Source organism: Vitis riparia, chromosome 15 (genome assembly GCF_004353265.1).
Source record: "Vitis riparia cultivar Riparia Gloire de Montpellier isolate 1030 chromosome 15, EGFV_Vit.rip_1.0, whole genome shotgun sequence".
Lineage (NCBI taxonomy): Eukaryota > Viridiplantae > Streptophyta > Magnoliopsida > Vitales > Vitaceae > Vitis > Vitis riparia.
In genome coordinates, this window is record NC_048445.1 from 10208565 (window position 1) to 10227157 (window position 18593).

Genomic DNA, 18593 nt, shown 5'->3' on the forward strand with positions numbered 1-18593 from the left:
CTAAAGCTTTAAATTAATGGATTCGAAATAGCTCTTCTTCAGCTGATGGGAATAAAGAAACATTAGTGCCCAAAGGGGATAGGATGATTCCCACAATTGGATAAATAATCTATATTTATAGAAACTTGCAAATATAACCTCAATTTGATATTTTTCTCCTTTTTTTCCTTTTTTTTTTTCAAAAAGTGCTTAGATGTAAAATAAGGATTAAAAATTTAATGAAGGGTATTTTTTTGTCCAAATCCAGTATTTGAATTTTTATCCTTTTTAATGAAATAACCCATAAATAAATTAGTCTTTGTTAAAGCTTATAGCTTATGTTAAATGTAAGGGTTAATTGGTTAAAGGGGTCAAAATAACCCCCATATTTGCAAATATAACCCACCAATCAAAAAGCAAAAAAATTTACTCAATTGACAAAAATGCCCTTCTTATTTTTTCTCTCCAACACATACAACTTCTCATTTCCCTTTCCCCCATCATTTTTCCCTCCCATACAACTTTCCCTTTCCCTTTGTTTTATAGCATATTAGGTTCTAATTTTTTTATTCAGTCATTGGTTGCTCTTCTCTCTCTTTTCTTGCGGAGATCAAGTTTAACTTCTTACCATTGTCTCATCTATTCTTCATTCTTGGTCACGAAAATATAAAAAAAATGTAAGCAACCAACAATTTCTTTTTTATATTATCATTTTATTTATTTATGTTTCTTGAAAATTCAAAATCTCACTTCAAACATTGTAGGTAAAAAATAGAGACTCCAATGTTAAGTTCTGAACAAGTGAAAAGTTTGTTCAAAGAATTTTCACCTGAACTTAATAGTAGTTGAGTTTCATTAACAAAGAACTTAACCACAGTTAAGTTCACAGTCCAAATTTTCACCTGAACTTAATAGTAGTTGAGTTCCATTAACAAAGAACTTAACCACAATTAAGTTCACAGTCACTGTTTCACAATAGTTGGGATTTTTGCTCATTAGCTTTGCTTTCCTTTGTTTCACTTTCTTCTGCTTCACTTTTTTCGTCTGTTCGCAATTGGCAAATTTGTTTTTTCGCAACTTTTTTAAATCTTTTTCTCCTATCACTCTTCAATGAACTCATTGTTTCCTTCGTACTTGAAGATATAACATGAGATAACTTGAAAAAAATAGAATAACAATTTTTCCAAGGATTCGGAATGAAACCGAGGATTTCTAGGGTTTTTGAAGGAAAGATGAGATTTTCGTTTTGTGCATCAAAGGAAGATAATGAAATAGAAGAAGATGATGAAAGATGAGGACTCGTTCTGTAAATGAAGCGGAAGAGGAGATGACCTTTCCATTTTATGCACCAAAGGAAGATAATGAAGTAGAATAAGATGATGAAAGAAATTTTTTGGAAAATATGAGGAGTCGTTGTGTAAATAAAGAAAAAGAAGAGAAGTTTTATATGTTGGAGAGATAAAAGAAGAATGGCATTTTTGTCTCAACCGGGTCAATTTTTTTGCTTTTTGACTGGTGGGTTATATTTGCAAATATAGGGGTTATTTTGACCCCTTTAACCAATTAACCCTATTTGCAAATATAACCCACCAATCAAAAGGCAAAAAAATTGACCCGATTGAGACAAAAATGTCCTTCTTCTTTTATCTCTCCAACATATACAACTTCTTTTCTTCTCCTTCATTTACAAAACGACTCCTCATATTTTCCAAACAAATTCTCTCATCATCTTATTCTACTTCATTATCTTCCTTTGGTGCATAAAACGGAAAGGTCATCTCCTCTTCTACTTCATTTACAGAACGAGTCCTCATCTTTCATCATCTTCTATTTCATTATCTTCCTTTGATGCACAAAACGAAAATCTCATTTTTTCTTCAAAAACCCTAGGAATCCTCTGTTTCATTCTAAATTCTTGGAAAAATTGTTATTCTATTTTTTTCAAGTTATCTCATATTATATCTTCAAGCACAAAGGAAACAATGAGTTCATTGAAGAGTGATAGGAGAAAAAGATTTTAAAAAGTTGCGAAAAAAACAAATTTGTCAATTGCGAACAGAAGAAAAAAGTGAAGCAAAAGAAAGTGAAGCAAAGGAAAGTGAAGCTACTGAGCAAAAATCCCAACTACTGTGAAACAGTGACAGTGAACTTAACTGTGGTTAAGTTCTTTGTTAATGGAACTCAACTACCGTTAAGTTCAGGTGAAAATTCGGACTGTGAACTTAACTGTGGTTAAGTTCTTTGTTAATGGAACTCAATTACTGTTAAGTTCAGGTGAAATATTTTATTGTGAACTTAACTATGGTTAAGTTCAAGTGAAAATTCTTTGAACAAACTTTTCACTTGTTCAAAACTAACATTGGAGTCTCTATTTTTTACCTACAATGTTTGAAGTGAGATTTTGAATTTTCAAGAAACATAAAGAAATAAAATGATAATATAAAAAAGAAATTGTTGGTTGCTTACATTTTTTTTTCATATTTTTGTGACCAAAAATGAAATATAGATGAAACAATGGTAAGAAGTTAAACTTGATCTCCGCAAGAAAAAAGAGAGGAGCAACCAATGACCGAATAAAAAAATTAGAACCTAATCTGCTATAAAACAAAGGGAAAGGGAAAGTTGTTTGGGAGGGAAAAATGAGGGGAGAAAGGGAAATGAGAAGTTGTATGTGTTGGAGAGAAAAAATAAGAAGGGCATTTTTGTCTGAATCAAGTCAATTTTTTTGCTTTTTGACTAGTTGGTTATATTTGCAAATATGGGGGTTATTTTGACCCCTTCAACCAATTAACCCTAAATATAACTCTCAAAGGCAAGTTTTAAGAATAATATCCTTTAGATATTTAAATTAAAATGTGGTATAAGGTAATATAAGAACTTATGGCAAGTGCCAAATTAACATCCCCATATCCTATATAATAATAATATAGAAAAATTTAACAATATGATTTAAATTTCATGTCACATTCATAGTGTTAGTATAGAAGTTTGGTCTGCTCCATATGCCAACCTAGCATTAGTGAAAATGGGAAGTCCTATGGTTTATTCATTGCACCTCTAATTTTTTGTATCATATTTAACATCTAAAAAGAGTAATCATATTCGCACAAAATGTATCATACATCACAGATAGGGTTTAAGATGGAGCTTAAACAACTTGGACACCCAAAGCAAGCCAGAACAAATCTACATGCTTCTAGTCTTTTAAGCTAAGCAATGCGTTTTGTAATATTGAATTAGGGTTAAATAGGGCTTAACCCTACTTCTAAATTTCTAATCATCATTTTTCTCTCTAATTAAGTTCTTAAAGATATGGGTTACCTACCAATCTAGATCCCTGAGCCTTGGCTTTTTTCTACTTTCAAGAGATGCATTTTAGTTTCCAGTATGCCCCAGGTTGTGAACCAAGACACAGAAAATCCACAGAAAAAACAAACGGTTGCATGGCATGAGATTTGATTCCACGAGCTATGCCATAAGAATAGAGACGAGTGAAGAAATATTTCTACAGAGAAGGGATGCTAAAATTTTGGATGCTCAATTGTACCTTTTCGCCAATTTGCAGTTATACTTTGGGAAGAAATAATACTCAAAAACAGAAAAAAAGAAAAAAGAAAAAAAGACATGGACAAGGATAAAACCCATATATAAAAAAGCACCCCCACCTATAAAAGAAAAGACAAGAAAAATATCATCCTGCAAGATTAGGAGAGGGGCCAAGTACCCTAACGCCACTAGCCAAGAATTTCTTCTCCTAAGATACAAATGAGCATCACTATCCCCTAAATAAATTTATCTAATTTTGCAGATCTGTAAGAAGGATCAGGAGGCCGGAAGTCATCCAACCGCAAATTGGACACTTTGCGAATCTCGTTCAACACATTCTCCCCTTTCTCTGATTTGATAATCTCCAATGTGCTCCCCAGAACTTCAGCCGCAAGCCCAATCTCTCGCAGCCGACCAGGCTCTTCTCCACCTTCAAGTATTATCTGCCCTAACTCCCTTAAGGGAATCACATTCTCTATGATAACCATGGCAAAGATGCGACCAAGAAATTCTGCTGCTTTTGGGGCATCATTTACAGCATCCTCCAAATCAGTCAGTACAGCTTCAAATCTGGAAAACAAAATGCAGTGCATGATGAGTGAACCTGAGATTTTACATTACAGCAATCAATTTCTATGCTAGCAGGCTGTGTGAATTTTTTACCCTTTGATTAGTTGAACTTGACTTAACATGGCATCCCGAGATTTTGTTAGATTGACAAGAAGCTTAGCCAGCATATCCATTTCTTTGTCTTTCCTCTCAAAAGAGTCTGTAACCCAAATAGACACCATAGATGGGTAGAAGCCTGGGGAATTTAGATCTTTGATGCACAAAGCAACTTCATTCTCATCTTTGGCACTGAAAATGGAAGAGGTCTTGCTTAGTACTTCAAACAAAATTATAATTGTAATCCTACCATTTCCCTCAATATAAAATGCAAAATAATAAATCTATTTTCCACAAATCTCAGTTGTTGAAAGTGGCTAAATATTTCCATCATCTCTAGAGATATTAATTTAAACATAAACCCAACCAATTTATAGAAGTTGAAGGACTTAACAGACATGGAAGAGTAAAAAACAATAAATAAATATAATATATCTATTTCCAAATCCATCTATAGTGAACCAAAACTCAAAGACATCATACTTAGTAACAAGCATGGATCAGATATACACAAAGGAAAGGTTCTAATAGGTGTTCAGGTTTCTGTTGACATACAGCTTGGCAATATGATGATGTTTCTGTTGTTGAACATCTTAAACATTAACCAAAAAAGAAACCTTCAAAAAATAATGTAGCAATGGATTTATGAGTTATCAAACCCAATATCTTAAAATTTATACTGCAACCTCAATTTCTTAGTGAGAGGAATACATTATGTCCTTTGACCTGTGTAGAAACAAGTGTAAGCCTATGCAAGCAGGTTCTCTGACCAGAAAAATACAGGTAGTATTACTAATGTATTGCTCATTTCAAGCTTGTAATCTTCTGAATATTGCCACCTGAGAAGGAAATAGGTATGCTTCTGTCTGATGTGATTCCTATTTTTCAGTCAGTTTCAACCCATTTGGCATACATGATTTTTATCACTCACTTTCTTCAATATTTTAAGGGGAAATATAATTACATATGAATTACATAAGTTTCATCATGTGTATGCTTTCTTGTGATGAATTTAATCCAAATGAAACAGAAAGAAACACTAGCAGTATTGTGTGTAAAAAGTAAAAAGACTGACTAGTTTGGTGTCAACAACAAATCACGGAATTTAACACAGCCCATACAGTGCCCTATTAGATAATAGTTCGTTTATTTTGTATCACTAACATACTCTCGAATAACTACAGGTAGAGAAGGATTAACCACCCAGGCCTCCACCATAAAACCAACTATCATTATTCTTAAGGAACTCTTCACAACATAGGTTCCACAATTTTCAATAGAAAAAATTAACAACATCAAAGTACATAGTGGAAAGTTATATTTAGCAGATGATAAAAAAAAGTAGAAGATTATACTCAGCAGATAACTCACCCAATCATATCCATCTTATATCCTTTGTCTAAATTAGCATGACAACCAAATGCTTCAAAAATATGTTGAAAACACCATTAAAAAATATTTTAATGAACTGTTGGTCAAAAAAATTAGAAATTATCTTTTTCTCGGAAGAATCACAGGAAATGTACAAAGATCCCAAGTTGTATTTGGTTAGAATCTTTTTGAAACTTCTCCAACTCCAACAAAAAAAAAAAAAAAAAAAAAAAAAAAAACCTATTTTAATTTTTCTTAAAAATGATGAAAAAAAGTTGAAGGCGTATGCATTTGTATCATAAGATATGCTTTAAAATAAGATACAAATTGATTTCTATAAAAAATGCATTGTATCATATATAGTAAGTTTTTAACAACTATGCATAAAGGTATCAATTACCAGATCATTCTTTCATTAACCCAACAAAGTTGTTTTGCCACCTGAAGAAGACATCTCTAATCAAATGAGGAAGAATAACCCAAAAGACACCAAACAAGGTGAAAACCAGAGACTATAAACTTGATTGGAAACCAGAGGCTATAAACTTGATATCCAATCACAATGTAGAAGAATGTACTGGTTTGATTTGAAGTCTTGTTTGCAAAGGCAACACCAATTTAAGAGAGAGCACAACTCAAAAAACTTATGTTTGAAGTTTTTTCCTTATCATGAATTTTTTTTAAAAGAGGAGCAATTATGCATGTCAGGCACTCAGTAATAGCCTAACACCGTTCTAGTAACCTAAGCATATTACGTACTTTCTAGGTTTATATAGAGTTTCATTTTTTTTCTTCCAAATATCAGGCACAACAATGACAGACAAGATGAAGGGTTAGACAAGGTACAATGTAGACACAATACTTTTACTCTAATTTAGAAAAGAAAAAGTATGAAGGGAAAGAGAGGGAATATAATTCTACTTATATTTAAACAAAATAACATATAAAAAGTTCTATATTCATTTACCTTCTTGACATGCTGTGTTCCTTTTTAAGAATTAACTAGGATCTATATCTCATGTTTGTGTCCATGGGACATAGTAAGTTCAAAAAAATCACCTGGATATATATATATATATATATATATATATATATATATATAGATATATATATATATTGATTCCACATTATCATATTTCCCCACATGTATTACCTTCCTTTCACATTAGAACCATGTACAAGAAAAGGGAGATGAAGTGACAAGCTGAACAAAGACACAGGCCAAGGCCCTAATCAACAACTGAACCCTAACCTCTACAACAGCAACAAAGAAAGGAAGAAAATGTAGGAAAGGCAAAGGCAAAGATTCACAGCAAAAAGGAATGAGACAAACAAAAGCAAAAGCTAACAAGCTTAATGAGCTCCTATACATTAACTAGGAATCTCACAACTTTGAATTTTATTGCCCAAAAGAAAAATCCTCCAGCTACACCATGATGAAATGTGATGACAGATCAATCCATTTATATCCAAATTCCACTAATTCAAAACCACACTCATCACCAATTTCCCCTAAAACAACCCCCCAATTCCTTTACATTTGAAATTGGAGAAAAAAACAAATTCCTTCTGAAGTTAATTTAAATATTTCATCATAATTTTGCCTATCAACATATATATACTCACCTTCTTAGGATAATCCTAAACAAGTATAAATTCTCTCCTTGTATTGAGTATCTCACTTGACCAAACTGAGAAGCCAATAAGGCTCAAAAAAAAAAAAAAAAAAAAAACGAACAATGCTAGTTTATCACCATTCCAGATGAGAAGAAGAGGAGAGGGGGAGATGACAAGCTTTCTATGAAACATAAATATAGCCAGAGGCACAAACGCCTAGCACAACACCATGATGTTGCTATTATGGTATTTTACACTCTCAACAAGTGAAAGGACAAGAGCCTACAATTTTACTAAATCTGACAAAAAGGGGATAAGGAAACAAGTGTACAACAAACAAAATACAAAATAGGACCATTACTTAGCAGTCAGGTAACATTTTCATGAACAACAAAATTTATGCTTTGCGTGAATTTTTGAAGAATTACCGTACTAGAACTATAATTCAGATTAACTAGTGTTACCCCTTAGGTGTAGCTCAAATGGAAATGGGATGTAATGGGAATAGCAGAGTATCTAGATGTAATTCTGTTACCAAAAGGAGAAATAAAAATAAAAACAAAATATAAAAAGCATATATATAAAAAAGGGTTACTCATGAAAAAAGTCTAAATTACCCAGTGTTATCAACAAACTAACAAAATATTTGGACAAACATACAATCATTTGTTGTTGACCTTATTGCAATAAGAGAATTAATTGGACCAAAATTGAAAGTGAAAATATCAAAGTCTTTCATGACCATCCTCACTAAAAACCAAAAATCTGGACCATGCTTTCCTTTTCTTTTTTGATAGTAAAACAGCAAATATATTTAAAGATTTGAAGTACCTAACAAAATGGGGTATTAAAGCATATACACGTGCACAAACGCGCCAAGAGGCCAAACAAAGAAGAGAGAGAACCCCCCCCCCCCCCCCCCCCTTTTTGCACGTATAGCAGCTATTTGGCAACTTTCTTCCCCTCCTTTTAAGTTGATCCAACATTAACATCATTCCTAAAGCTGCTTCCCAAGCAAAAAAAGGCCAATCATCAATGGATCCTAAGGCTGTCAGCACGAAACTGCAATTGACATGATCATATGCCTTGTCAATTTCCAGTGTTGTTGTTCAGCCTTGAGCCTATGGCCTCATTTTCTATAAGGATCGCGTCTAATATTTGTCACCCTTCCATGAACACGTGTTTTTTTTTTTTGATAAATAAGCACGCAATAAATTAAGAAACGGCAAAAAGCCACAAGGCATACAGAGAGTATACACAACAGCCTAAACCAAAAGACACAAAAAACAAGCAACCTCACCAGCCCTTAAGTGGACACTAGCCACTCCAAAAAGCCTAAGAGTGAAAAGGAATCCTCCCCAATATACACCCTACCCCCCCAACTCCAAAGATTACAAACAAAATAATTTTTGAACTTCTGTATAGCTAAACACAGCCCCCCCCCCCCCCCCCCCCCCCCAACAAAAAAAAAAAGTTAATTTATTCCTCTCCTTCCAAACGGTCCAAAAAATACACAACGGAATGGAATTCTAAATCTTTTTCCTTTTTTCTCCCCACAAAAGGGTCCTTCCAACTGAACAACACCTCTTTAACGGTCTCTGGGAACACCCACAGAACCCCAAACAAGGGAAGAATGATCTCCCAGAGGACCCTGACCACTATACAGTATAAAAGAATATGATTTACAGTTTCTTCTTCACAACCACATAAAAAACAGCGATTGGGGAGCTACCACCCCTGTTTTTGAAGCCTATCCAGGGTGAGAATCTTCGCCCAAGTGGCCTCCCAAGCAAAAAAAACAGCTTTGGTTGGAACCTTATCCACCCAAATGCTCTTCTTGGGGAAAGAGAAATCGTTGGGAGCAACCAATAGAATATAAGCATCCTTAACCCCAAAAATACCACTTCCCCCATCTTTCCAAAAAACAGAATCCTCCTCTGAAGATAACCTACAGTCCCTCAACAATATCAGCAAATCTCCGATCAAATCCAACTCCCAATCATTAAAATCTCTAGAGAAACTGAGGTTCCAACCTCCTCCTTGACCAAAACTAGAGTCCCACACCTCATTAACCGTTGCATTCCTATGGACCGCCAAAGCGAATAACTGGGGGAAGATTTGGGGCAGCGTTGCATTGCCACACCAATGATCAGTCCAGAACTTGATTTTAGTCTCTTTACCCACTTTAAACTAGATATTATCCCAACACCAATTTGCCTCCTTCAGAATCTCCTTCCAAACCCCCACTCCAAACGTCCCACGAACCTCATTAGTCCTCCACCCAAGACCCTCTTGGCCATACTTCACCAACAGCACCTTCTTCCAGAGATTATCCTTTTCAATGGCAAATCTCCATATCCATTTTCCCAGCAAGGCCTTGTTCAGAAGGATAATCTTCCTTAAGCCTAGACCACCCTTCTCCTTTTGAGCACACACCACCTCCCAATTGATTAAGTAAACTTTCCTTTCCAAGCTTCTCCCTCCCCAAAGGAAGTCTCTTTGTAATTTTTCAAGCCTTTTTGCAACAATCTTGGGCATTCGAAAAAGGGATAATTGGTAAATCAGCATGCTGGTCAGCGTGCTCTTAATAAGGATGATTCTCCCGCATTTGGAATTATATTGACTTTTCCACATAGCTAATCTTCTCCTCATTCTCTCTTCCACCCCCATCCCACATAGAAGGAGCCTTGTGATAGGCTCCTAAGGGCAGCCCCAAGTAAACAGTGGGCAAAGACCCCACCCTGCACCCTAGCTCCACTGCCATTTCCTCAATCTCTTCCACCTCGAAATCTCCTCCAACACACTAGAAGTCGTACCAAAGCCCTCTTATATCACCTCACCCATAAGTCTTCTCTCTCCAACGATGGCTGACCCACACCGCTGAGAACATCCAAACAAAGCTGTTTGTGCAATTTTTTAATCAACAAGTTATTGAACACACCCCCATTTCCGTGTCAATTAACTCCAACACCCTATTGTCCAAAAGACCAAAATCCCACCTGCCTATCCCCTAGCTTCTAGAGTACCTCATTCTAAGAACCTACCCACTCCCAAACTCCCCACCATTCACAATCTAATCAGGGATTTAAGAATTTTCTGTTCTCCCCCCTTGTTGACTCTCTAACATTCCAAGAGAAAATCCAAATGTAAATGGCAGAAAATGGCAGAATCTATATCCATGTTTTCTTTAAAAATGGTGAACTCTTAATCCATTGTATATAGCAACCAAAGCAGTTTATTCTTCCCCATCAAGAACTCATTAAAAAGAAATTGTACACTTGTGCATTTCCAGCATAAAAGCTCTATTACAAATCTAAACCTAATAAACCACATGGACAAATCTCCAACAAAATCAGACCCTATTTAACAAGATCATTTGCATAACTACACACCCTTTAGTAGAACTACAAGTTCTTCCACTTTCTATAGTTCTCAATCCAATCACGATGCAATACTGTACAAAATCATAAAGAAATTTCCATTAGTTTCTCATGATAGTACAATGAAACTGCAATCAGCACCCACCTAAATAAGGCAATACCAAAATAAATAAACTGTTGACTTTTGTTTACTTCCTTCAAGAATTTCCACCCTCCAAATTGAAGCTCTAAAACATGGTTATTTGTGCACATGGGTCAGTCTTATTGCTTGATTGGTCTAACATCAACCAATATTATGGAATGCAAGGTATCAAACAACTAGACATTATTCTAATTTACATGCAACCAGGCCAAACCTACAGAGACATCTTTGCTAATCTTCTCTGCCTTCCATTGTGTTGACATAAGCATACAGCTATTGTTCTCAAAAAATTAGGCTCAAATTAACCAAGAGATTCATCCTTGCTCATCTTCTCTTTACCTTTTGAGCTGACATAAGCATACAGCTATTGTTCCTAAAAATTTTAGTATAAAGCTTCCATTGACAGTGAACATATAAATATTATCATTCAATAAATACAAGTAGATATCTGTATAAGCACCAAAAACTCACATGCTGCCAATGCATAGTTCTTTAATTAGAAGATCAAAAAATTACTCAAATTGTAAAACATACAGAATAATTAGAGGCATCCATGAGACAAGATGATACCTGTAAAATTCTTTAATTGCTGCTATGGACATGTCACGTAAACGTTCCTCGGGCCATACCTTCTCTGGAGGAACATTTTGTGAGACAGCTGGTCCGTGTGCCCGTGCAGGTGGAGAGGTGGCAAGAGATCGATCAAAGCCACGATCTGGGGTTCTTACATCCCTGTTTCCATACTGCAGATTTCGGTCTTGTGTACTTGACTGGTCATAGGCAGATGGACCACCAAATCTCTCTGGGATGTACCTTGGCATGATTTCCTCTCTTGAACTGTAAGTTGTCCTATCCGGTACAGAACTATAACCATTCAAACCTGCTGTCAACCTTCTAGAGTCTCCTGAACCAGGAGAAATATCACCCAAAGGACCACTAGACATAGCTGGTGGGCCTCTAATAGACATTCCCCTAGCAAGACCACCTTGAGGACCAAGAGTAATAGAATCATCACCAATGGGTCTATGCGGCAATGGAACTGATGGAGTCCTGCTTTCATAAGATTGTCTATCCTCTAATCGAACATCCTGAGCACCAAACCCACGAACCTGAGGAGATGGCAAACCCCGGAAACCACCCATTTGGGAATTTGGAGATGATAACATAGTTGAACCTCTTGGACCAAAGTCCATAGGAGGGGCCCCCCTTCTTGTTGATGAATTCATGCTTGGACCACGAGATAGCCTACTAGCTTGAGCCTGTCTTTCCTGAGCTGCATCCCTGTGCACTTCCTCAATCTTCTTCGGCCCTTCAACTTTTCTTCTTTGTTGCCATTTATTCTTTCGCAAATCAATTGCATCCTTCAACATGAACCTTACCCTAGAAGATAGTTTCATGTTGTTCGATAACTTCGACATCCTATCAAAGTATACATCCATATGCTCCTTGGCTTTGGATGATCAATCATCTCTCCAATTGTGCTCATCAGTTTGCACAAAGATTCTACATCTTCCTCATCAGGATTCTGATACTGCCCTAACAACTTCTTGATGCACTCATGCATTATCCTCTCGGTCAACATCCTCTTCTTGTACAATTCCCCAATCAATCTAATGTTGCCCAACATCCTTCTTCGTGCTTTGATTCTCTTCTCCTCCCTTTCCTCTTCAGACTGTTTAATCTCACCCTCCTCATCAGCTCTATTAGCTTCTTCTTGTTCTCTTTCCCCTCTCTCAAATTCCTCCTGACACTTGTTGAGAAGCAATCTTTTGAAAGTGATCTTTTCATTGTCTTCACTGAAGTCGGGCAGCTCTCCCGCCAGATGAAAACAGAAGTCAGCATACATTTCACAGAAAGTAGGTTCCATTAAAGCTTTGTCAAAGATCTGTGAGATGACACCAGTGAGAGTGACTGCATTGTCAATATTAACTGCTTTTACTTGCTCAAAAAGCTTTTCAAAGCTCTGAGGAGTCAGCTTGTTCAGGATAGCTTTCAACTTCCTTTGTTTTACCTGTTCCTCATCTGTCGCTTTACCCACTTCATACTTCTTCTCAGCTCTGTGCATCTGTACCGAAGTTTGAGGAGAAGGAATTAAACCCTTCTGGAAGCCAGTAGCACGCTGCCATCTATCAGCATCAGGACTATTCCGTTGCCCTCCCTGAGAACCCATTGATTGCATTGGTCCAGAGAGGATTCCTCCAACATACTGCATAGTCGACTGCCCACGTGGGTTCCTTAACACACCATAGTTTCCTCCTTGGACAGATCGAAAGCCTACCACATTACCCCCATAACCAATATCTGGTCGCAGATCTCGTCCAGAAGAGAAAGGCCCAGGAAGTTTACTCCATTTGTCATCATCCACCACACCACTCCCACGGCGATCTGGTCGAGAACCCCCTGCCTGCCTATCCACAATTCTTCCAGGACTTGGGTATGAGTCACGATCAATAAGATGAGACATATTAATATTAGAAATCATTAGTGCCTCAGCTATATCAGATGTAATTTCAAAACCCTCCGGAAGATCATTACATTGGTCTGCAAATGTCAGCAGGAAATCTCTGGAATACTTTTTGCCCAAAACCCCGTTTCCATCTTTGTCATCAAGCATTGATCCTCCATTAGCGACACCATTGTCTTGAGTTTCCAATTTCGGTGTGGAGATGTCAGCTGCATCTTCCCAATCATCTGGCTCGGCTTTAGGCTGCTCACCTTTATCACTTCCTACAACATCTTCCTGACCAGCATCAGCACTGACCTGTTTTACATTACCAGTAGAAGTGCTTTCTGAAGAGATGATAGTTTCTTTCTTCTCCTCTGGACCCTTGTATGCCATATAAAGATCAGAGGTTGTCCCAGCAGCATCAGCTTTCTGAAGAATTTCTTTCCTCTTCTTTTTTTTAACCGTAGTCTTGGGCCTATTTAGTTCTACAGTGGGTTTATCCTTGGAACTTGATACAGGATGGGAAACCAACCCACCACTAACATTTTCCACACCCGCCCCTTCAGGTTTTACAGTTGATTCTGAAAGATATGGGGTGGGAACAGGAACAGATTCTTGATCTGATGCAGCAGATGTTGCAACAATAATTTCTTTGACACCAATACTATCACTTCTACTCAAAGAAGCATCAAAAGTCGAATTCTTATCACCATAAGAACTAGTGGGTAATACAGCATTGGATGGAACAGTTTCAACATTTATGGATTCCAAAGTTGTGGGAGTAGGTGCCACTGAATTTTCAGTTGTCCTATCAATTTCTGTGCAACAACTGACAGAAACATCCACCTCCTGTGCAGTTTCCACTGATCCAACCTCAACGCTGCTTGTTGTTACCTTCAACTCAGAATCTGGTACAGGTTGTTTAACAGCTTCTAGAGATATTGAGGAAATTGATTCTGATGACTTCTCTAAACAATGGGCATCTTGTTTGAACCCTTCAGGCAATTCACTTTCTCCTTGTCCTTCTATTGCCACAGTTGAACATTTTGATAATTCATTTTGCAAAGAAAAATCAGACTGCTTTTCATTACAAGTGTCTTTTGTATGATTAGTGATACCAGCACCAGGTGTTTTGGGTGGTCCATGGGCAGACCCTTCCCCAAAACTATCAGCCTTCAATTCAGAAGCATCAGCACTGTCAGCAGTAATGGTAGACACTGGTTCCCGGGTAAAATCCAAGACGTCTTCACTGTTTCCCAATGTACCATGAACTGCCTTAGGTTCCAGAGTCTCAGTGACTCCAGTTTTTGAAGAAATACCACGTTCCATAGGCCGAGAAGGCAAGTTTGACAAAGAAGCAGTTTGCCCGCCAACCTTTTAGAAAGGATGAAAAAATCCATGTACACATTATTATGGGATAAACTGGAAGTTCAAATCTCATAGAACAGGTAACATCACAAGCACAAGATAAATACCTGCTGTTGTGGTTGAGGATGTCCTTTCTTTCCAGTCTTCTTCTGATGCTCCTTAATCGAGTTTGACCTGCCAAGGGTTTCTCTTCTTCTGCCTTCATTGCTGGTCACAACCGATGCATTTTCATCAGAAAGGACACTTGGAGCAGAGGACAAAGTATTGGATGCTGAGCTCTCCACAGAAACGGTATCAGTGGCCACAGAAAATTGCTTGCTTGCCTCTTGTAACAATGTGGATGTTGAGGGTTCAAGATCAGTTTTTGGTTGTTGTAAAGAGGTTTCTGAATTGATGTCAGTATTCCTTGGCAGATGAAATGAGCTAGTTTCACCAGGCAGCCTTAAAAGTTTAGGTGATTCAACCTTTTCAGTGGCAGCTGAGCTAAGTGGAGGTAGAGCATCTGTAACCTTTTCTACAACAGAGACAACAGCCGGTTTTATTGTAACCTGTGATGTGGATGATGGCACAGAAGACATTACATTAGGAAAATCACGGGCATTTTCCAAGTTCAATGGTTCGGCAACACCCTGCATTGCCGTCCCAGTCTTACTAACAGACAAGGAGTTATGAGTAGGCGCATTTATGAATGGTCCAGTTGGTGGACCTTGGCTAACAGGATAGTTAAACCTTGGTGTTTGAGAGCTGGAAGTTAATGGGGTGCTTGTAAGGGGAAGCGAGCTTGGAGAAGGAAAGAAGAGGGAACTGGCATTGTAGGAATTGGTATAGAAGTTGATTGGATGTGGGGGTGTAAATGATGGAATAGATTGGGAGGGAGGAGGCAAATTAGGATGGGACCTTGGGCCTGATGGACCTGACGACCCGCCATCCAAATATGGATCAGCCCGTTTATCAAGCCTCAGCTCCTCATGTGTATCAGGATGAGTAATCTTGACAGTAGTTTTGCGAGGGCCACCAAATTTCCCAGGCTGTTGTTGTGTATATTGCGGAGTCATCCCCATTTGCAAGTTTCCCAACTGAGGGGATAGTTGAGGCCCCATTGGAGTTGTAAAACTCAAGCCCTGGCCCTGATGAATCATTCCCTGAGGTTGCAAGGGATGGGGCTGTAGACCTGGAACAAATACCTGCTGCTGCACTTGGGAAGCATTCCCCATCTGTAATGGCATTGGCATAGGCATTTGCAATGAAGTAGCTGTCATGCCTTGAGACTGTAGTTGTGGGTTTGGACCACTAAATTGTACAGAAACCTGTGGCTGGTGATACGGTATTTGCATAGAAATCCCAGTCATAGGAAGGACAGAAGGCTTCTGTGTTTGGTTAGCAGGGGATGCAGATGATATTTGGACATCCCTTTTACCCTTAGAAAGGGGATGAGCCTCCCCAGCATTAGATTGCTCACTAGCAATCACGCCCTTCCTTGGCAAGTGCTGCTTAGGATTGGAAGGAAGCGGCAATGTAGGCACAGCTATAAAAGTATCATGGCGTGCCTGCAACATAAATAATCAAAAGACCCAAGTCAGGAAGGAAGCCACTAAATGACTGTTACAATGAGCCACAAGGGTATAAAAATTATTCTTCTTGAGTCATTACAGTATAATTGTATCTAGAGCCTAAACAATGATTCAGATATTAAAGGTTTAGAAGTCGATCGTTCAACAGGCAACAAGTTCCATCCAAACACAGAATGGTGTACTGCCGTCATGCAAATCCCTGGTGTCATTGATATGGTGATTATTCTGTGATTTTTAGTTTTGATATCAAATACATATTTGCAATCAACACTTGCACCACACTCTTTTGCACACAGCCCTCTGCCCCACCTCTGACTGTCCTCCAACCAAACCACCCCCCCTCCTCCCTCGAAACCCAACCATCCCACCAGAAAATAAAAATAAATAAATAGAAATTCTTGTTGGATTACAATCAAGAGATGAATGGAAATAGAACCTCCATACCTGGTCCCGCTTCTGCTCATCCAAATTAGGGGGAGCTGAACTAGTTCGAGCAGGTATCTACAAAAAGTACAAGCACAAAAAAAAAAATCACTTAATATAGAAAATAGAAACACTTTCATAGAGTTGCATGTGATACCAAATACCTCAAACTTTGCAGAGTTATATGAGAGAACAAAAAGATACCTGCATTCCATTCACGAAACCTGGATTTATGGACCCAAACTGAAGAGAGAATTGTAACCTGCTATCGTCTGGGGCTAAGCCATAGGAAAACAGTATTAGAATATTAGTTAATATTAAAGGATTATATAATTTTATAATCCTAGAAACAATTTCAACAAAAATTAAAAATTATTATATAGCATGTTAACTCAAATGATTGACCATCTCCTTCGTAGCAATAAGAACAGCATTCACAGCTCAATCTGGTAATAGAGAGACATACCATTGTCAGGTGCTGTTTGTGATGCTGTGTCAGAACTAACAGCAGCTGTATAAGAAGACGGGACCTTGGAAGATGGGGCCTTTGGAGCTCGACTGATTCTCTGAGGCGCCGAATCAGTGGGTTTGCCAGCTGGGGCATCAGATACTCCTGCAATGAAATGAACAAAATTTGTTAAAAAAAATAAAATTAAATTAAACAACAAAACCAGGAACGAAAATTAAATCTGGTTTCTTCCATTCCCACACTTCAATACCTATAGAACCTGTAGAAAAGAAATACAACGATTTCATCACAGAAATAAAGAACTAAAAATGAAAAACAATTTTCATTCATACCATGTGACGATGGCTGTGTATGGACACCATTCTGTATACCACGCTGCTGAGATGAAGGATTCGCAGACTCCGAATTTGCGGCGCCAACACTTACCCTAGATTGCCCTCCTTGTGCATTGTTAGGCCTCTTAAAACTGTCGCAACAACAGAAAAACAAGCGAAACATCAAACCCTAATTTGCCAATACAAAGCACACACCAAGACCCACAAAAAGAACCTAAGCACGAAACCCTAATTTCCGAACCCAAACAAAAACCAATTCACCAAACCCTAATCGCCCCCCCCCCCCCCAAAAGAAAAGAAAAAAAAAACCCTAATTCACCTCCGATTGGAAGACGAGGATGAAGAAGGAACAAACGCCGACGAAGGAGGGGCGTTCCCGCCGCCCTTCCCGGCACCGACTGAGAAGGTCCTCTGCTGCGCGGAGCTACCGGATCGCGCGCCGGACTTCCTGTAATGCGCGTCGTTCTTGTCGGACCTTGATTGATTGATGGACATATATCCCGAAACCTCAGAATCCTCAAATTCCGCTTAGTTTCCCTGCAACCAAACACCAGATCCACCGATCAAAAAAATCCAAAAAATCTAAAATAATCGAAAAATGTTTCCCTAGGGTTCCATCTCAAATCATTCCAATTCCAACACCAACCATACCTCACAATAATCAAAAGAAAACAGAAAAATAAAAAAACTAGGGTTCTATAGAGGAGAGAAATCGCATACAATGGCGGGACGCATAGCTTAAGTGAAGAAGAAGAAGAGAACAGAAACAGAGAGAAGGGGAAAATTGAGAGAGAGAGAGAGAGAGAGAGAGAGAGAGAGTTGTTTTTGTTTGTGTGTTGAGGGGTAATAGAAAAGAGGTAGTGACCTGGTGTTGGAGATGGTCAAAATAAATGTAGGTTTTTTAGGAGATCGCATTCGAATCGCGTGCCTCGCGCGTCCTACTTGAGCCCTTCGTTCGCCCCCTTTCCCCCATTTCTCTTTCTTATGCCTTTCCCAATTCCCTTCCCACCGACCCTTCCCCTCTTTCCCTTCCCATTACGTCTTCTCCTTCCCCACGCTCCCTCCCCTTCCACGCGCCACCTCCCCCTTTTCACTTTTCCTTCCCGAAATATTTTTATTTTACAAAATAAATATAAAATATTTCAATTTTTAAGATTTTCCAATTTGCTTAGAAAAGGGAAAATAAATTTATGCTTGGGAGGTTTTGAAAAATAATTTTTAATTATTTTTAGAATTAAAATTTTATTTGAAAATTTAAATATGAATAAAATTTCTTTTAT

The 18593-nt window shown here is 37.9% G+C and overlaps 1 protein-coding gene across 1 annotated transcript; it reads right to left on the bottom strand.

Moving 5' to 3' along the window:
• Positions 1 to 3485: 3485 nt before the first annotated feature.
• Positions 3486 to 18142, bottom strand: LOC117932299 (eukaryotic translation initiation factor 4G-like). Its single transcript, XM_034853482.1, is given in 12 exon segments — positions 3486 to 4095; positions 4189 to 4383; positions 11272 to 12151; positions 12154 to 14521; positions 14623 to 16062; positions 16531 to 16587; positions 16714 to 16787; positions 16976 to 17122; positions 17229 to 17237; positions 17311 to 17444; positions 17633 to 17850; positions 18034 to 18142. Coding segments are annotated over 11 exon segments (5814 nt in total). The 5' UTR covers positions 17809 to 17850; positions 18034 to 18142; the 3' UTR covers positions 3486 to 3761.
• Between the last annotated feature and the right edge of the window lie 451 nt (positions 18143 to 18593).